The following is a 22,055-nucleotide window of genomic DNA, read 5'->3' as shown; positions in this document are numbered from 1 at the left end:
TATACCTACACGAGACAACGGGACACGCAAGAACGTAGAACTATATTTATAATTCGGTGGAGATTTCAACCCGTGATCCCAGTGCGTGAGCAGTCAGAAACTGTATGCTCCTTGAAAAGTAGAAATACTTTTGTAAGATATGAGGCTTTCACGGCGGTGACTATGAAGAAAGCAGTCTTCTGGGATTTGGCACCGTGTATAAGTGGTGTTAACCGACGTTTCGGAGGAACGTATCGCCTCCATCTTCACGGTAGAAGAAAAAGTATAAGAAATCTGCAAGCGACAAGGCCGTGAGAACGGTAAAAGCAGTCTGCTTTTACCGTTCTCAGAAGAAGGTATTATCCCAGGGTTCTTCCAGCTCAGTGGTTCTTAACCCTTGTGAGACCGCGGCCCGGTAATTTTTTCCCTACCAGTATAAGACGGGGGGCCCGGTACCGTGCCGCGGCCCGGCGGTTGAGAAACACTGTCCTATAAGTCTGTAGAACTTCGCCACATCTCTAAGATAGCTGCAACATAGAAATTTACGTGTACACTATAACATTCACTCCTGTAATGTTAGCACAATTCCGACAGAGGAAGTCTGTGAACAAATCACCAAAAAGTTAGGTGATTCTCAAATTGTTTGTCGTAATTCTTTCATTCATTACCGCGATTATGTCGGTCATTGTTTATTGCCTGATATCTAATTATATTTCGCATAATTATATGCTAAATAGGTCTAGTCCGGTGTTCATAAAGTTGGAGTTATGACTCGTTATTTTTCGGAAAGCCTGTACGTCTCTCTCATCGGGGCTGTAGTCGATACTCAGCGGTCCAGGGCGGCGCCCTTGTGCTTCTATGAACGCCGAGGCGCCGCCTTGGTACTACTATTAAAGGCACTGATGTGCAACATAAAGTTCTTGTAGCTTTTTTGATTTTCAGCCTCTCAGTTGAAAGCATCAATCAGCCTTCTGAATTATGAGTATTTCATGAGCTCAGCTTTGTTCATTTATGCCTTTACTTAAAAGCGTAAAACTGTCGTTCTGTAAGGGGGACGTCTCCATATCGGAAATTATACCAATATATTTTAATCCTAAACTGCGTACAATGACGTAATATTTTTATTTTAGGACTACACCCCTACTGGTCTTCTTCGGCCAGTGTAAAATTTTGATTTACAGTAGAAATAAGAGAAGAAAAATGGAAGTCGGACTGGAAGCCCTGCTATAACGAAACCTTTGGTAACCGTTTCCTAATAAATATCTTATCCCTCAGATGACAGGTACGCGTATGTTTGACACACCGCAGTGTCTGGGGTATGGCCTCTATTTGACACACTCTCAAACTGTTTCGGCTATGTTCCCACTTTTTATATGAAGAACTGAACATGTCTTTAGGTCATATGTCGTGCTGATTATGCATATTGTCACGTGTTCGAATAGATGTTGACAGGGTCTGGATTGGTAATTGGATTTACTGAACACTTACAGACCGTAACTATAAGTAACTATAGCGCTATTGCTAATTCACATACTGCACAGTTCACTACAGCACGCACCGAGTCTTCTCAGTCTGCTGTATCTCCACCGGTTGCCTAGTAACGGATTCCAACGTCACAGCTTCCTCAGCTTCCGTGTTCAACAGCTTCTGTCCTCGCTGGATGGCGGCTATCTCACAACTATACTCCATATTGCTACGTAACTACTTGCAATAGTGGGGCTCCTCCGCCTTTCGTGTCTCCGCCAGGGGCGACTTTCTGCGACAACCTCTGACAAATCTGTCTCCCAACTGCTAGCTACAGACTCGGTGCTCTGTAGACATCGCTAAACTCTCTACTGGCTTCTGTCCGTCGGTTGACTTCTCCCGTTGGTCCTCGTGATATAGCCTCGGGACGGGCCCAACAGAAAACACTGCTTCCAACATTTCATTTTATTGCTGCATGACGTCACTATCGAAGCGGACCGGTTACATTGCATAGCGTGACTTATTCCATTGTTGCGTCACTGTTTATTCTTCCATAACCTAGTAACGTGCATCTCTTATGATTAAACAATTCCGACTTTGATCGGACATGCCACAATGTACTGAGTTATAGTGTCATTATAAGTTAAATTTAAATTTCTCTTCTCCTATGCAGCTGTTGGGTTGGCGTAAATAAGATTTCTTGTATGTAAGAGTAGGTTTGTTTCTTATAATTGAAGTTCGTGATATGAACTCCTCATTAGATGTGGTAATCACATTAAGAATGGTGATATGGGAAGGAAATTTAATATGAAAAGCGGAAATAAGAAGCGATTAATAAATTTTATCCCGAAAATCGTATGAAAGGACAGCACCTTGAATAGATATGCTCAGACAGAAGGATGTTATTAGAATTGTGTATCTTTAAAAGCAGATCGGGAGGTTGTGGTCTGAAAATAATTCAGGACTGGACCCAACTTCCGGCTCATATGAACATGGCAATGAACCCTGGGTGCAGAAGAGGGATGGAACATTCCCTTACCATTTGGCGCTTAAGGTTCTAAAGAAGAACCCTGCTCCACGTTTATTTTGTTATGTATTCACTCTTGAAACACATATTCAGTCACCATACAGACAAACCATGGTAAGGAACTGCGTGCCACCTCAGCACCCACCATAAATTTACCGTGTTCGAAAACTGGACTGGAATCAGAGACCCAGCAGGCAAACTTCAATAAGTTCTGTGTCATCTACTTCAGCCCTTATCTGAGTCCTTTCCTGAAGAACTAGAGACCAGATGGATATGAAGATGAGTGTATGTATTTGCTGCTGCGACCTGACAAAGGTTACGCCCTCTCTGTTTTGTGATCGTACTCTGTGTTCTGGCGTTACAGTCGCTGGATGGATTCGCCTTCGCGCTGGCGGCGGACGGCCGGTTCCTCTACATTTCCGAGACTGTGTCCATCTACCTGGGGCTGTCACAGGTTAGTAACGCTATACATAAGTACTATATCCATACAATGAAAGGCAAGTTACTCGATTTAAATTTTTCGCTCAAGACAAGAAGAATCAACACACACAGAAGCATAAATTTCGTAGTTATTTCTTATGGGTGTTATGGTCTCTGACTATGGAGGAAAAATATAAAATAGATATTTTTGATGGCTGTGCTGAAACAGACATTTCAGTCTTTGAAGGATGAATTAAGGTGACAATTTGAAATATTGTATTTGGTTTAAATCTTTCACTGCGAATAGGTCATAAAAATCTTCTTGGGCCATCAACCTCGTCATGGTTGATATAAAACCCGACGTTTCGGCGACTTTGCCTCCATCGCATAGTTTTATTCTCGACCAGCGTGTCCGAACCCCTTAGCAGGAAGTGCCTGTGACCACGGTTTCCCATCCAGCCACGGAATGCGTGTGTTTTCGTCACTGTACGCGTCAGTGAAATGAATGGGATTAACGGACTGCCAAAGTTCTATTTCCGACAGATGTGCTGGGAATTCATCTCTTGGGACAACCCACTCAGCCTTTCTTCCCAGTATTTGGGCGCCTCTTTCATGGAAATAAATGTGGCCGGTTACTGCAAAGTAGACTCGTATGAACAGTCTTGTTAGTACGGACGTTTCGGCTGTCTCTGACTTCAATATAAGGATAGATATCCACTCTTACATCAGTCCATGATTAAGCTCTGATAAAATTATGAGATATATTCTTTCAAGCTAAATACCTCCCGAATACAAGAGATAGAACGTAAAACTTCTTATTTGGAAGATACCGGATTTTAAATCTCGACCCAGAGACCGTCTTTCCGGTTCAATATTTTCGTGGTTTTACTAAGTTCGTCCAGGAAAATGCTGGGATAGTACATCAAGTTAGGTATACGACGAGTCCCTGCTACATCCTTTCCAATTCATAATTTTCTAAGCAACCTGTCGTTGGATCTTACATCATTTCACTTATTGAAATTGCCGCTAAACAAACCATAAATAAATAAAAAACAGAAGTGGGGCGTGGAAGCTGAGAACAGATCAGAATGGATAGAGAACTTAACCTAACACCCTAACACGTCTTAATAGCGTGACGCGTATGTATCTGCAGGGACAACTGCCCTCTACGAAGACGCAACTTTTATCTCGATGAGCCTACGGGAAAGTGCTGTTCGGAATGTTGCAGTGTTTCCCCTTACGCTGAGGCCAGAACTTGACAGCTACTTCGGTACGGTACAAGCCATACTGTAGGCTCAAGCTTATAGACTCGCAAGCTGCACCTGGTATTTTAACAATACTTGTATTTCCTCTTTCTCTTTTAGGTTTTATACTGTCTTTGATGTCTTCGTCGTATATAAGAGATAGCTGGGTGGAAAGTTTTCAGTGGGAGTTTCTAGAGGGGTGGGAGGTAGGTTGGAAAGTTGGGCGTGGGTTAGAAGAGGCAGTAGGCTACTTCGGTCCCTCCTCCTTGTACCATATTTCCTTTTTCTGTTTTCAGTTCTGTTTCTCAGCCTTGTTGACAATTCTTTCTAGGATATTTTTCTTCTCCTTCACATTACGGGATTGTCGTCATGTTTCCTTTGATATGTTTCCTTCGCTCTTTTCACTTCCTTCAGTTTCTTCATTGGCCATCGTTTTCTTGATCTTCAGCATTGCATTTTCCTTGCCTAATTTTCTTATTTTATGTTAATTTGTATTGCTCTTCTTCTGCCTCAGTTTCTTCTCCCATGTTACCATCCTTTACTTCTTTTGCTTCATTTATACTTCTTTTATCTTCTTTATCCTGTGTACCTACCAGAATTTCTTTCTGTTTCTTTTCTCGTTTTAGCTATTTCCCTGTCTTACTTTGATGTCCAATATCTGTTCTCTTTACATATCCTTTGTCTCTGTCATTCTTATTTGGATTCCTCTTTTAGACGTGTTCCCTTCTTTGTCACTTTGATGGTGCTATCAGCAGCCTTCTCTGTCTGTGTTTCGCCGCTAGAAGCAGAGAGACCAAGCAGCTAGCTATAGTGAGCGCCGTAGCCGTATGCTCCTCACGTACACGTCTGCAGAGTCGTGTCTGCCATTCCTAATGCCGGCAGGAAGGTTTACAATCAATAGGGTGCTACTGCCGGTACGTGGAAGGGGACAGGGGCGTAACATGGCCGCCACAAGAGGCAAAGCCCCTTGCTGGTATGGCACATCCTATAGTGAGGACCGAAAATACATACTTGGTCACTATATGTAGATTACGGAAATATTCTGCGTTACCGGTGCTACGGAATCAAATTTATTAAAGTTGTCTATGCTGGATCTGAGAAGTTGTGACACGAAACAGGCGGGAGAGACAAATCTATTACTGCGGATAGAAATGTATTTCTGCAAAGCTATGCACGTTACGAATACCTCACTGTATTATCAGAAATTATTTCACACATTATTCTGTCTGCCTGTCTATCTATCTGTCTGTCTGTCTGTCTGTCTGTATGTCTTCCTGTTGCTCCCACTTGGGGCATAGGGCATTCGTGAAACGCTTCGTTTCACTTCCGTTTATTAATCTATACACAGTCGGTATGACTCCTTGAAAGGGGATCAGCCCGTCGCAAGGCCGCTACCCACACAGGACAACACAAATACAGAATAAACACACATACATCCATGCTTTGAGTGGAATTAGAACCCACGATCCCAGCATTCGAGCGAGCGAAGATATTTCATGCCTTAGACCGCGCGGCCACTGTGGTTGGCTCTCAAAATATTAACCATATCGAACATACTTATCATAAAATAGTGAATTTTAACGATACCTCTGTTTTGTGAAAACAGGAGTGTCACTTTTTGGATAGTAAGCCATGTATGACGTTATTGAGAAAGTCTGCTTTTAGCTTCGTGCAAATTATAGGTTATATTTTACGGATGCGGACCAAAATAAAATTCATTTTACAAATTTAGTGTGATCATAGATCTTTAACATTAAATTTCGTAGACTTTTGTTCACCAGTTCCGGAAGGGCAATCGGTTATCACTCCTGTCTTACACTAATGCTTTTCGTGCAAACCTGACTGCAGGCTGTTCACGTGAAATTACTCTTTTCCTATGGTCTGATGTCATGTTAAGTTTGTAATGTCGTGTAAATGCATATTTGGGGGTGTAGAAGCGATTTTATGCCTGAAGTGTAGAGGTGTTGAGTGGGTTTAAACTATAAATTCGCACATTATTAAGGCATGATCTCGAAGCCGTATTTAAAAGAGTTTTATTTTAGATTCTGTCCTGTTCAGTGAAGGCATGGTATTACCTGAATTCTCAGTGTTAAGACAGAAACCACGGCGAGCACCAGGCTGTAGCCCATCATACAGAGGGGCCCCCAAAAAGTATACATAATATAATAGCGGTTATCTCCGGATATTTGCAAAATTGAACGGAAATGTAATGTGCAGTATGCAGTACGATACTCTTTCAAAAGATGGTGCTAGTCACATGAATGCCAAACCCACCTTATCGAATGGCAGCAGAGGGGTGTGTGTGTACATTTTTTGGATCCCTCTGTACCAGGCGGATAGATTCTAAGGAAACACGCACACGGATAGAAATACACTATTACGTCGAAATGTCATTTTATACTTTTTGAGATAAGGTTCATGATACTGTGACGCATATGTCCATTGATAAGCAACGTCTCTATAAACACCTTCCCAGCGAGACAGATTCTGGGTAAACAGCCCATTGTCAGGTAAACCCTAGAACAGTACGCCCGAGGCTATATGACAGTGAGTGCTCTGGCTCCAGTTAGTTCAGTTAACAGGGTTCGATCCCGGGTCTGGCCAAGTGGGATTTGTGGTGGACAAAGTGGCGCTGGGGCAGGTTTTCTCCGAGTACTTCTGTTTCCCCTACCAATATTCATTCCACAAATTGCTCCACAATCACCCTCACCTATCACCTGGGGCTGGTAGAATAGGCCAGAAGTGGCCGCAGTACAAAGAACTTAGTCCCACCCCACTAACATAAAGAAAATAGTTCAGTTAAAGATAGTAGTAGATAAAAATTGATTTGAGTCCTAGGAAGAAGTTTTCGGCCGAAGAGTTATTGTGTCTTATTGTAATTTATTGTGATTGCGAGTGATCGTACAAGGAGTGATCAATAAATCCAGTTACTTGTTCAAACCCCATCTTATAAGTCACTTATACACGTGACAGTACTCTTACTGTTCACGTTCACAAATTTCGCCGGAAATATGTAGACATATGGAGGTAGGTATTGAAGAATATTTTTGAGTTCAGGGAAAGTGAACAGGCTATATGAGCCGGGGTAGCTCTCAGTCGCATTTTGGAGCACCCAGCCTCCTGTCAAAAGAGCTGTCCCTGGAGGGATAAATCGGTCGGAGTGTGAAGATAACCGCCCACATCGAGGTCCTCTATAGTGCCGAGGTTGTGAGAATGAGAGATTTACCTGCGCCTCCTCTTTACGCATTCCGACACGAAGAAGTCTGCAATTTTGCTTTAGTAAACGGAACATTACTTCAGATGGCAAACTGATACAAAACTGCAGTGCCATCATCTGAGATGTTCTCGCAAAACAGACAGAACATTTGGATATACCGGCTTAGCTATATATATATTATATTATAATATATATTATTTATTATACTGCAATTGGGTTTTAGCCCGGTGGCAGTCGTACACAATAGGACACAACAGACAAGTAACACACATTACACTAAGTGACAACGCGTTCAAACAAAACACAATACACAAAACACAACAATAAGGACATCCTACCACAGTGAATACAAACGAAATACGATTAACAACTACAACAATTACAGAGAAATACAAACAACTGTAACAAATACAACAACAACAACAACAAGGACATCCTACCACAATGAATACAATGAATATGCGAGAAATACTATCGTACTTATATAACTACAAATTACTTAAGTCAGCCGGTCTCAAAAAATACCTTTTACGGAAATCGTCTATTCATTACTGGATTTACAAATGTCAAGCATTGAACAGTTGAGCGCAAGAGATAAATATAAAATAAAAATGTTGGGCATGTAAAAGATGAATAGGCTCTATAAGTTTGGAGAGCAGTGTTGAGCCCCTCGCTTCCTGTTTTCCAAAATATAGTTTTTAATATTGTCTTCTCATCTGTGCCAAATATCTTAGGTGGTCTCTCCCATGGGGTTATTCAACTAAAGTAATCCTACTGTATTTATTTTTCTTTAGGCTTATGCAATGTCGCCAGCACAGAAAATATTTAAAAAATTAGTCGACACGGAATGATATGCCTGTGTCTTTAATAATTAGAAAAGAGAATAGGCAAAAAAGCCCTTGTTTGTCAAATTATGATCATGAAGTGCTTCTCATATGTTAGCCCGCTTGTCATACTACTGAGAACCTAAGATGGAGTTCACAATGCCAATCAGACAAAATGGCCGCGTGTGTAATACAGCTTGCTTGTTCCTGTGTGAGGATTTGTGAAACCTGCAGATGTGGGAAGTCCGGTGCAGGTGTCTATTCTTACCAGACCCTCGTGCTCGTCACTCAACTACGTGAGTAGTTAATAAAATATTTCCCTTCTTTTCCTTCGCTAACAAAAGCCCACGGCTCCCTTTTCAAGAATGCTGCTTATTTGAAACTTGCTGCTTGCAGGTTGATGAGCGTTGAAACCAGAAATATTGAAACACTTCAAATAAGAGAACCGCCTCTTTCATTCTAATGATTCAAGTCTACAAATTTTGATATGTCTAATTACTATCTTTCAGTGACAGATTGTAATATGCAACAAATAATCATAAAAGAGCTATACATTTCGAGGTCCTGCACATAACTAAATGTGTTTCACACTGATGAATTCTTATATCGCAATTATTCTGGCTGCTGGCAATTGTCTTGACATATTTTATAAGCCTGATGCTTTTAATTAGCTTGTATTTGAGGTCCTGAGCAGTTCTCTACATGTGCAAAATCTGTCAGTAAGCCTACTGCTTTATACACCGTTACTTTGCATCCCTCAGCTATGAACGTTGAAACTATCTCTGCATTTATACGAACGGGAGGAAAAAAAAACTCGAGCGACGAGAAGTTATAGAAACTAAAATTGAACCATGAACAGGCCTACATTCGAAATTTATATCTTCCGAATGGAAACTTAAATCTTTTCCTTTACACCAAGTCGATCGGTGACTTTGGTGACCATTCATTCATTCTCATTTCCTCAGACTTCCTCTGGAGCATAAGGCATTCGTGAAAAGCTTCATTTCACTTCAGTTTCTTAATCTTAAGGCAGTCGATAGGACTCCTTAGACGGGGGATCTGCCCATCCAATGATGCTACCTACACAGGACAACACTAACAGAATGAAAGTATACAAACATATATGTCTCGAGTGGAATTCGAACACACTCCCCCATAGTTCGAGCGGGCGAAGACAGTTCATGCCTTAGACCTCGCGGTCACTGTGATCGGTGTGTGACTATTAAGTACACTAAGATATTTCTAACTTGCCGCGGGATTCTTACCGACGACCGTACGAGCCGAGAAGAGGCTCAGGACGACGTGGAATGAAGTTATACTTGTGCACAGGCACAGCTCCGTTAAAGCATTTATTCCTGTATAATAATATCAGAACAAATGGGGAAAACAGGAATGCATATAGGATATTGGTGGGGAAGCCAGATGGAAGGAGACCACTGGGAAGACCAAGGCGTAGGTGGGTGGACAATATTAAAATGGATATTGGAGAGATATGATGGGATGGTATGGATTGGGTTGATATGGCTCAGGATAGGGACCAGTGGAGGGCTGTTTTGAGCACGGTAATGAACTTTCGGGTTCCATAAAATTCTGGAAATTCTTGAGTAGCTACATAATTGGCGGCTCCTCAAGAAGGGCTCAGCACCATGAGTAAGTGAGAGTACGTGGTAAGCAATAATATCCAAATCCCCGAGATTGTGTGTTGAAATGCTGTAACTACAAATTTATTCTAAATTATTGTCGGGGTTTCCGTCAGCTATAATTTTCAAAACTCTTAATATGCCATTAAAAGCGCGCAAGTTGAAGTTGTTTAGCATTCTGCAGTATTTATTCTATAAGTAATAAATCCCTTTGAGTTACGCTTTCATATTTCCTAAGCAGTTTTTCTTATTATTTTCCAGTTTGAAGATTAAAGGTCACGGACACCCCGACAGTAATTAAGAAAAACCCTGTATTTTCAAACCAGTGTCACAAGCCTGAATAGTGTGTACGTCTACAGAGTGGAGGATTCGCCCTCCGCTGTCCTGCCACTGTCAGTGCAGAATTCAGCAGGACCAGCGAGATCAATAATCTTTTTCTCTTTGGTATGAAACGTGTCTAATTTCTGTAGCTGTAGGAGCAGCCAGCTGATTCCGAGTTCTTTAGTTGGACGTTCCCTGGAAAACTTGTCATTCCTCCTGTATACATAATATATATATATATATATGAGATTTCTATATTTCTAAAGGAAGAGACAGCCTCAGATGTCATTATGTTAAAACATAAATGTAATTCATAAACTGAAACATAATAAACATCAAATATATTTCAGTCCAAATTATTATTTCCCAGTATGCCTATGTGAAATTTGTAAATATATTGTCGGAGCTTAATTCAATAGTGTTCGCAGTTCATAAAGGAGTAAGTAATTTACCAAATATTCTCATCATGCAAAATTTAATCACTATATTACGAGTATAATTATATAATATTACTATGATTTACGGTATCCGTCCTTCTGTCCGTCACTCTCTCCATCTCGAAAGCTAACAAGCCCTGATAACAACGCATAAGTGTAAACACACGTTATTAATTTTTGGAGCGAATATTCGGAAATCTCTTAATTTTGTGGTTTATTTCGATTCGAAGCCAATTTAAACAGAATTTATATTACGGAAAATTCTCACACACACTCATGAGGACATGAGCTCTTCTTCAGAAGCAGCCAATTATGCAGCTACTCAACAATTTCCCAGAATTTTGTGGAACCCGAAAGTTCATTACCGTGATTACAAGAGCCCTTCACTGGTCCCTATCCTGAACTAGATCAATCCAATCCACACCATCCCATCCTGTCTCTCCAAGAGCAATTTTAATATTGTCCACAGACCTATGTCTTGGTCTTCCCAGTGATCTTCTCTTTTCTTCCGGCTTTCGCACTAATATCGTATATGCATTCCTCTTCTCCCCCATTCGTGTTACATTCCCTGCCAATCCCATCCCCCTTGACTTAATCATTCTAATTATACTTGGAGAAGAGTACAGTTATGAAACTCATCATTACGAAGCTTTCTCTCCAACCTCCTGTCACTTCATCTCTCTTCGGTCCAAATATTCTGCTCAACACCCTGTTCTCAGACACCCTCAGTATATTCCTCACTTAATATCAGAGACCAAGTTTCACACCCATACAGAACCAGAGGCAAAATTATAATTTTGTATATTCTCATTTTTATGTGTTTCTACAGCAGACAGAAGACAGACGGCTCTGGACTAAATGGTAACAAGCATTGCCCGAGTTCAGTCTCCTCTTAAAAAGAAATAAACAAATACCTGAATAAATAATCAATATGAAACAGAAAAAATCGTTGTATTTTGTCTGGTATAAATTATAATGTTGAATGCTAGCATGATAATTAGTTAATATGGAAAAGTTGTCTTTTATGACTGTATAAAATCCCAGTTTTTGCCAACATGGCTCCAGAACATTTTAAAACACGTGTGGGCACGTTGGCTGTCTTCTCGCTTCCGTCTGTGAGACTGGACTGAGCAAATGTATCGCCAAACGCATGATATCAATGAACTGTAAGGAACAATGACGTACTTTCAACGAGTTTCAGTATCGCACGGAAATGTCCATAGAACTATCTAAGTGTACATAACGTATGAGCCAGTAGGCCTACATTTATTTATTTAGCTAAGTAGGACCTATGTACCTAAGTAACCTGTTACTATGATGACAGACATAAATTCACTAATATAGAAAGCTGATTATAGTGAGTGGTGATTTTCTACGAAGGCAGTGCCGAATGTGGTCGAATAGGGCTGCCACTTGAAGTACCATAATGTGCAATTCCCACATTGTAGGATATGTTCCGGGTTGATGATCACACAGAAAATCACAGTTTATAATAAAACAAGCGAATAATCTATACGTTTATGGTGTGTAATGTTTTCTACCTACAGCGGATTAGATTATATACAGTGTCTGTTATTATTTATCTCCTGAGTTTGAGTGTTTATAATGTCATTAGTCAGTGTGCCGCCCTTATTTTGGGAGTTACATTGTATGCAATATTTCTTGTCATACAGTCCGTTAGACTGTCATACAGTTCGTGAGTTAGACTGTATGCAGTGTTGTCATAGAACTTGTGCGTTAGATTGTGTGCAGTGTTGTCATAGAATTTGTGAGTTAGATTGTATGCAGTGTTGTCATACAGTTCGTGAGTTACGACAGTATGCAGTGACTTGTGAGTTTATATGCAGTGATACATGTCACACAGTCCATGAGTTAGACTGTATGCAGTGTTGTCATAGAACTTGTGAGTTAGATTGTATGTAGTGTTGTCATAGAACTTGTGAGTTAGATTGAATGCAGTGTTGTCATACAGTTCGTGAGTTACGACTGTATGCAGTAACTTGTGAGTTTATATGCAGTGATACATGTCACACAGTCCATGAGTTAGACTGTATGCAGTGTTGTCATAGAACTTGTGAGTTAGATTGTATGTAGTGTTGTCATACAACTTGTGAGTTAGATTGTATGCATTGTTGTCATACAGTTCGTGAGTTACGACAGTATGCAGTAACTTGTGAGTTTATTTGCAGTGATACATGTCACACAGTCCATGAGTTAGACTGTATGCAGTGTTACTCTTGTAACTGTAATGTTGTGTGCTTGGCTGCAGGTAGAGATGACGGGAAGCAGCTTCTTCGACTACGTCCACCACCAGGACCACGCGGAGGTGGCTGAGCAGCTGGGACTTGGGCTAGCTCAGGGCCAGAATCTCTCGTCGCCCAACAGCGCGGGCTCCGAAGAGGGCGTCAACTCCAACACCGGAACCAACAACCCGGACGGTAAGCTCTGCTTCCTGACCCGCTAAACCGAGAGGAAGGAATATAAAACTAATTTACAGGTCGAGGGCATGACAAGTGAATTTCTGTTGCCGTACGTAGTTGGTACGTATTTCAGCGAAATCGTGACATCATGCCAGTAGTAACATCCTGACAATGTGCGTGTATTATTTTCTACTGTAAGGATTACAAGCATGGCAGCTGTATTAACTTCTGAGAGTGGATGACGCTAGTAATACACGAGTATATGCCTAATACGGGGACACGAAGACTGGATTGTGCTATAGATGTTCGAATAATGTACAATTTGTTTACTATCATGATATGCAGAATGTAACACCCCAGTCTTATGTACCAGTGCCATGCATTTAAACAGTTTTACGTGTCGACCTACTTACGATTTCTCACGAACTGCGGGTCACCTTATATATTTTCAAGTGTATGAGTGACTCTAGAAGGGGTTTTGGATTGGAAATTGTTAATTATAGACTATTTACAGGTCGTAACTACAAATCACTACAGCGCCATCTCTGCTCTTCACACTTTATAAATCACTAGAGCACACGCTGTTTTCAATCTGCTGTGTTCAACTTCACCAGTTGTTCCCTGGTAACGGCTTCTAACAGTGGGGATTCTTCAACTGCAATGACAAAGTCTTCTCTTTCTAGACTCTCTTACAACTCTCTGCCAACTCACTCTGTTACATCTAACTGAGTCTGAGTCTTATGTTATGACCGACGGTCAGTCGTCCAGTCTGTCTTGGAAGAAAGCACCGATCTGGGACTTAATGACAGGTTTTTATTACCGTCTAACAGTTGCGGAGTTTGTTGATGTGAAGCTGTCTCTCTCTGACGAGAGGACGGGTCTGTCGTTCTCAATTTCTGTTGGCCCTCGCCAGAGAAGTCATTTTCGGTTCCGAGTCACGTGGGACGGGCGACCATATTTTACTGTCTCAGATTCCAGACTTCCCTTTTCATCGCCTCTCGCAACTCGCAGAGCTAGAGTGGAGGTATTCGACCCCGCCTCCACACGGGATTTCTCTTTCAACAAACTTCTAAATTTATCTCGGTTATAACGTCAGAACACGGACCGAATAGAAAAAAATCGTTCATTGTTGTACCCCAACCGTTTCCTTGGGAACGTGCCTGTTTGCGAAGGCGTTACTCAGCAACGGCTGCGTATGCTTGTTTATTATTCTGTCCCTTAGCAGCAGAAGTTGTTCCGTTGTTTCTTTCGAGGTCGTTGCACAGTAACGGATCTACCCACTACAATATATTAACCTCTCTGTATGAGTGTGAAACTTGGTTTCTTGCCTTAAGGGTAGAATTGGGAAAGAAATGTTGAAGATAATATTTGGACTTAAGAGATAATAAATTATAGGAAGGTAGAGAAAATTTCACAACAAAGAACTTTGTAATTTAGACGTTGGATAGTAAACTATTTGGACATCAGGATTTCTGTGACCTTGGATATAACGCTATATAGTCCGTTGACAACTTGACGTTTCAGAAAAATATGTAATCTCCATCTTCAGGCTTGAAGAGTAAGCCAACAAGAAACCAGTATGATGAAGGCAGCAATGCTGGCTCCTTGTTTGGCTTACTCTTCAATCCTAAAAATGGATGCGATATTTTCTTCTGAAACGTCGGTTAACTTTCAGAGGACTCTATGGCGTTATACCCCAGAAGAAGAAGAGCTCTTCATAATGACCGCTGTGAGAACCTCGGGTTCTACATAGTCACTGGAATGATGAATCGAAGTAAATGAGATGGGCGGGGCATGTAGAATGCATGAGAGGTATACAAAGAAGTTTAGCCTGAAAAGAAGACATCGCTAAAGGGATATGCATATTACGGATGGATAACATTGAAATGGATGCTAAAGAAATCAAATATGAAACGATCTATTTCAACTGATTCAGTTAGGGCCCAGTGGAAGGCGTTTGTAGTCGCGGTAATAAACCTTCAAGTTCCAGTATAGGCATAGGATTACTTGGTTACCTGCGCGACTATCAGCTTCTGAAGAATGGCTCAGATCCATGGAGTCTGTTACTAATTTCAGCGTCATCATTTCTAACAAGATGCATGGAATAAAACTGTTGAATAAATAAATATAAATCTTGGCACGCACGAATGGGCGGGATATCCCACTGTTAGCGTTTACGTCTGCGTTTTCAGCACGTCACACTGACGCAGGCGCGATGTTGCTTCAACTCCGAAAGTGACGCATGAATTTGACTCGGATGACGAAGCCTACTATGCAGATCTTAATCAAAAAGCAACTTAACCCTTTAAAGACCGAATTTCTTCCAAAGTAAATATATAAATGCAGTCCGTACCTCACAGGAAACACATTGTGTCTCCACTACAAAGCCCAGCTGGTTAATACTGTTTTGGGAAATATCCGATGCTTATTGTGAGAACCATATGAAACACACACATACACAGTGTGGGCAGAATGCAGAATTCTAGTATGTTAAACCAGGTCGTGGATATAGTAACCATTAGGCTTTAAAAGGTTAAAAGACATCCGTTTGGTGGCAAAATCCTGTGACTGTGACAGCACAGACTTTCTGAACCTGTTGCGTATGCTTCGAACATACCGACCCATCCATTAATTCTCCTGAATAATGCGTAAATTAATGCTGCTAGGACAGAGAGCATACTGACATACGATGTTCTGTATTTCAAAAACATTTTCGTCTTCATCATATTTTTGTGTTACAAAAGGAGAGACCGGTTATGAAGAATACCGTCTTCTGGGGTGTGTCACCATGTATATCTTGTTTTAACCGACGTTTCGGAGGAGCATACCGCCTCCGTCTTCAGGCTAGAAAAATCTGCGAGCGAGGAACCATCGTGAGCAGGTGGCTGCCGATTGCATCACCCTGAAGATGGAGGCGATATGTTCCTAAGAAACGTCGGTTCACACAAGATTTACACGGCGCCACATCCCAGAAAACGGCTTTCTTCATAATGACCTCCGTGAAAATCTCAGATCTTACGAGAGACCAGTTGATTTGAAGACCTTCCGTTTTCAGGCTTTCGGAATCATATTTTGGACAATTGGAAGGACTGTTGGAACGATGGATTGGCCTGCACAGAACACAGAATTTTGTGGGTTATTTAACGACGCTTTCTGTAACTAGACTAATTTACATGGCGTCAAATGGGTGGGTAGTAAATACAAATAGAAATGATTTTTAAGGAAGCGGTTCCTAGCCTAGTCGAGGTACTGCCTCAATACTTGCCTGGAGAGCCTGAGAAAACCGAGAAAATCCTCTGAGGGTGGACGCTACCCCGACCGAGATCCCAACCGAACACTTCCCGAATACGGGCCAAAAGCGAGTACCGCTGTGCCAACGCATTCTCTCACAGTCACAAAAGGAAATGCAGACACATCCATGGGATTCAAACCCACGTTTCCAGATTTCGACTACTCTGTTACATAAAAGATCTTCCTTGCGACAACAGATATTTTCTCTATGCTTCATATGATGAATTGCAATATATAAGGGAACGTACGTCTTTTCTTTGCAGCGGGGTTGAATTAATTTGTGGGGGAGCACCGTAGGTCTTTGGCCCGTCTCTTCTCCAGCATGTCAGAGAAGCTCATAAAGAAGATATGCACGCCTTTCTCTTTGTTCGTTATTCGCCGTGCTTCTCCACTCTCTTCTTCAACTTTATACGATTTCATAAGTCGAATCAGTTAAATGGTTAAAGGCTCAAGAAGAAACCCAAAGAACACGCCGTAGTTGATTTGCTTTTATTGAGTTCAGCACCTACGTCACTCTATCTCCTTAAAGCGTGATCTCTTATCATATCGATAAATCAATCAGCTGTTAGAAAGTCGATCACAAAAAGGTAGCCCTCTTCTACTGTTCCATTGTATCACAAGTTGTAACAGAATTGTTAAACTGAATTCTCATTTACATTCCAGTAGCGTGCTCTTCAGCGTGAAAGTCATGAGTGAGGAACTTTCATAAGGCGTTCCCAGAATCAGTCCCTATCAAACCATTACGAAACACAAATCGAGTTTATACGTTTCCTTAACTGCCACTAACTCTCTTTTTTCCTTTGCACAATACACATTGATTATTTTTACTGCACTGTAGAGACACTTTCGTTTGGACAGAACTGGACTTCTTCAGTTTCAACGAGACAGTTGAAGTAAATATCACTTCTATAACATAATCCCATGATACTAATTAGTAAGCTGAAAGGAAACGGCACCTTTCTTCCTCAATTATGAGAGAAAGTAACAGGAGACAGGAGAAAATTGCGTAATGTGCAGCTTCATTCTGTATTTCAGCATCCTGCTGCAAATCTTTAACCGAACGTCTGTGTATTCACAGTCCGTCAATATTGCAACAATTGTTTATTCACAATTTAACACTGAACACAAAATGTTTCGGCCATAGATGGCCACCTTCAGGTATCTTAATGTGTCCAACTGTTACACTGTTCTGAAGTTCGCTAAAATCGCGCGTTGCAGTCCACTTAAAATAACATAAATACGTGTAATTACTTAAATTTTTTTAAAATATTCTATTAAAAATAATAGAAAATTTTAATGGATTTTAAGTAATTATTTGTGTTATTTTAAGTGGACTGCGGCGAGCAATTTTAGCGCACTTCAGAACAGAGTAACAGTTGCACACATTAAGACACCTGAAGATGGCCATCTATGGCCGAAACATTTTGTGTTAAGTGTTAAGTTGTGAATAAACAATTGTTGCATTACTGACGGACTGTGAATACATAGACGTTTGGTGAAGCTTCATAATTTAAACCTTTAGCTAAAATTGTTAGGATGGTAAATAAGTACAGATGAATGGGGCATGGAACGGATGAGAACTACGTGCAAAATTTTATTCGAAGTTCCTGAAAGAAAGAGAACATAACTGAGATCTAGACGTAGACGGACGAATAATAAAATGGTTCTTAAACAGAAAGTGTGAGAGTGTGGACTGGATTAATATAGCCCGCGATAGGGCCCAGTGCTCGAGCTGTTGTTAACACGGCAGTGAACATTCTTGCCCCATAAAAGGAAGCGAATTTCTTTACGAGGTAAATGACTATCATCTCAGGAAGGACCTTCTCCATGGAGTTAGTTGATTAGTTATTCAGAAATTCCTTATAGAAATACAGAAATAGAAGTAATTGTATGTAAACGAGTTAATAAACTATATATTAAGCCTGTTTAACGAAATCTTTCCAGCTGCAGATGTTATATAGTGCTGAACTATACGGGGCCATGGGCAGAGTATGTAGAAGGGTATGGGTGGAGATACCGTATTTACGCATGTATAGGCCGCAGCACAATTTTCAGACAGAAATTATAGAAAAAATAATTTTCTTGGAATATTATTTCAGGAGTAGAAATTATTCCGAAATTTGGCAACGTTTAATTTTTTTTTAAATGAAGTGTGATTTCGAATATTTCGAATATAAGCCGCACCCCAGTTTTCCTCTTGAATTTTTGGCAAAAAATGTGCGGCCTATACATGCGTAAATGCGGTATATCGCAAGTTATTAAATCTATATTACCCTGCAGAGACTGGATTAAACCATGAAATATATTTGATGGAATTTATTGGTATAAATTCGTCACACAAAACAATTGATAGTAATACTTATACCTGGTTGTTACGTTTTGTTTACACGTTTCATTTCTGTAGAAATATCGCCAGTTAGAATATTAACATGAAACACAAGGTCCATATTATGCGTTCATTTTATGGACGTTATTTAAGGAACGTATAAAATTAGTAACATAATAAAACAATAGGAATATGGTGGAAAGATTTCACACACGAATTGTCTTCAACTCCAACAACAGAAGAGGGAATACAGCCATATAGAGAGCTCAGTATGCAGGTAGCGCATCTGGTTACATTATACCTGTGTATATCAGCAGTGTACGTACGCTGCAGGACTAAGAATGACTTCCCCCGCTTGTGCTAAGTCGCCTCTTTTGTGTCATCCATTCTGCGACGCTCAGGAATGTCTGACCGATGGGCAAGCCAAACCATGTGTACTGCCCAATACCTCCGCGACATCTCTATAAGGTGCGCTGCTTGGCGCAAGAACGAACTATAACACAATAGTACTTCCGCAAAACATTCTACCTGCTACGGCAAAGATGAACAGTTCATGGTCCGTTTTCTAAGTATTAATAAAGTTCTAATGATCTTGCATTATTCAGTTTGCATTTCCACTTAATGCCGAGTAGGGAGAAACAAAAGTAGAAAAGAATACGTCTGCCACATCTTGGAATACGCGTAAGGTAAAGGTAAAGATGTCCCTGTGCTTAATTAATTAAACACCACGCCATGAGGACGCATGGGGGAGTGGAGTTATATGTTCGCCATTCTTAATCTAGGAATTAGATGGAGGTGAATGGTCAGCTTCACGCCCCTGCCGCTTTACCCTCCCTAGGAAACAGCCCCGCGTATCCATTTTTAGGAGACTGGGTTGGCATGAACGTTACAGAGAACAGACCCTTAACGAGAACCGAACTCTGACTCCTCAGTCGTCCAGTCCGTAGCGTAGGCGGTATACCGACTGAACAGTCTCTGGTCTCTTGGAATAAGCATGGTTTAGTAATGTGTTAGTAATGATTTTGTACACGTCACTGGGTTTGATATCAAATAAAAGCGTGAATCTTGTCATTAAAAATATTTCTTCTTTGTACTCATATACATCTAAAGCAATTGAAATAAATTAAGTTTATAAATAATTAACAGAATTTTTTGTCAGTTCGCTGAAACCTTGCTAATAGCTCAGAAGGTAACGCTTCTGATTTGTGTTCGGGAGGTACTGGTTCGAGCCTAAGTCTGGACACAGATTTCCCTGAGATGTCTTTTGGCTTTCCTCAGTTTCTCAAGGCAAATTTCGGCATAGTATCTCAAAGCAGGCCACGAATACTTCGTTCCACATATTTTCCACTTCAATATTCTCCCTACAATGCCACCGCCTGAGCTGCGGGCAGCGTCGTTAAATAAACAACAATGAAAATTAATTTGTTGCCATGTTCATAAATGATTCTCCCTTATACGTGTAACATGTTCCTTTTTAAAGCTGATAAATCTTAACCCCCTCCCCCCTCGTTGGTGTCTCCACCTTATCGTGGTGAGGGGTTTTGAGTATGCCAAGGACCCTGAGAGCTATACCAGCGGTAGCGTAGCTACTGGCAGGGCCTCCCTTGCTGAACAGGTCAAAGGGTAGTCATCAGACGAAGAGAGACACCAAAAACCAAAAACTGATGCCGGAAGCAGCGTCATCAGCAGCAACTTGAAGCACAGAACAAATGATGCTCGAGATGGTTCAAGTTCGTATATCAACAGGCGTGACCAGAGTGGTTTGAACGGCTATTGTACTGCCATGTGGAAAGCAAATGGAAAAACTACCACATTGTCACTTTTCCTGGATAGTCTATTTCCAAAAACAGAGATACCATGTATGCGAGATTAAACTGGAGGGGCGGATAGAAGTGACCAGAAGACGAGGAAGAAGACGTAAGAAGATGCTGGATGACCTTGGGGACAAGAGGAGAAAGTTGAGATCACATTAAGTGGAGGAACTGATTTGGAAGAGACTGTGGACCTGTCTTCTGAAAGATTACCGATGACTGACTGAAATCTTAACCATTTCAGACACAGGAGAACTTATTGGGGTCACAGCATTATGTTTCTCGTCACTGCATAACACTTGGACGTTTGAATCCTGTTCATTTAATAGCTTGCAAGCTACCTTAATCATTCACAAGGAAAGGCGTTGCATCATATCCACGAGACGGGCTGTGTTTTCATCCTACCTAATAAAATTTATCTAAGAAAATTATGTTTTACGAAACAAGGGTTTGAAGAAGATCAGACAACTAAAAGCCACTTGGCCGCTTTACTGCTTAGTTTGTTGTCATAAATGGAAGTGTGTTTAGTACTACGTGTACATGCATTCTGAAATTCTATTTGGAACAATATCTTTCAGAATTACTATAGAATTTTAGTGACATGTTTGTATAATGTAAAACAATATGGCAACCGCGCGAAATGGATACGTATCGTTTAATTTAATGGCAATATCTGACGATTCACTGGAGCTAAGCAGGTTTAATTCTTCGTAAGAAGATAGAAATTGGTATGAAATGATTTTAGGGGTTAAAAATTAGAAATATGGAGGCGAAGTTTGTGTTTGTATGTGCTTGGAATCAGCGGACTAGTAATGAAAGTTATGCGAGGAAATGAATAGCTAAATTAAAAGAAAACCGTTTATAGTTCAGGAAATTGGTTTAAAGTCCTCGAGATAATGAATGTCGTAAGGTCTTAAAGAACTTGTGTTTGGTGTTCGTAAGTCGAAGAAGAAGCAAAAAAATGTAAGGTAAAGCTATCCATGGCAGGCCATGAAAGCCTATAGGGTTGTGAGACGTCGAGGCTGCCGCATTTTCTAGACAGTCGGCTCACAGATGGCGGTGAGGTTGTCAGCCTTACGCGCCGGCCACCCTTTAACCCCCAGGAAGATTCCTGGTAGTCATTTCTGTTAGAGGCTGAGTCCACCCCAGAGCCATAGTGCGGCTGGAATGATTAGGTAAATTGAAAAAAAAAATCCATCTCATCGGGACTCGAACCCGCGATCTTCCGGCTTCTAGCATAGTGCCTCGACAAACTATTCTACCACGTGCTCCAGCGTCATAGTCGTATTTTTGTCGCTGAGAAAGTCACAATTTACTAAAATTTACCTCTTTCTCATTATTTTGTTCGAAAATGGTCACACTAAGCTACAATCACTGAAAATCTCATAACACGAGAATTACATTTTTAGTTGTTAATATTATTATTATTATTATTATTACCGCTACTGAACATGCAGGCACACTTCAACATTTCTACATAGTGCCCTATTTTACGTATTGGTTCCTGCATCAAGAGGGCGTGTCTACGTATCTATCGTTAAATGAGATGGAGAATTCACCGTGTATTTTGAAGCCCGATGGGTTATTACTTGTAGGATTTTAGGTTCACACAGCGGTAGTCATGAAAATTCCCA

The 22,055-nt window shown here is 40.8% G+C and overlaps 1 protein-coding gene across 7 annotated transcripts in view; it reads left to right on the top strand.

Annotated features, from left to right (window-relative positions):
* Positions 1-22,055, top strand: part of LOC111869813 (protein trachealess) — a 764,956-nt gene that overhangs the window by 710,426 nt on the left and 32,475 nt on the right. For 4 of the 7 annotated variants that reach the window (XM_033753565.1, XM_033753568.1, XM_033753566.1 and 1 more), the window contains 2 exons: positions 2,826-2,924; positions 12,843-13,011. In XM_033753565.1, coding sequence (XP_033609456.1) covers positions 2,826-2,924; positions 12,843-13,011 — 268 coding nt within the window. The remainder of the gene's footprint in view (positions 1-2,825; positions 2,925-12,842; positions 13,012-22,055) is intronic. The other 3 variants (XM_023861599.2, XM_023861601.2, XM_023861600.2) reach the window with 1 other exon arrangement.

The sequence above is a fragment of the Cryptotermes secundus genome, unplaced genomic scaffold (assembly GCF_002891405.2).
Source record: "Cryptotermes secundus unplaced genomic scaffold, Csec_1.0 scaffold245, whole genome shotgun sequence".
Lineage (NCBI taxonomy): Eukaryota > Metazoa > Arthropoda > Insecta > Blattodea > Kalotermitidae > Cryptotermes > Cryptotermes secundus.
The sequence above is the reverse complement of the archived record's forward strand: the minus strand, read 5'-3'. Positions and strand labels throughout refer to the sequence as shown.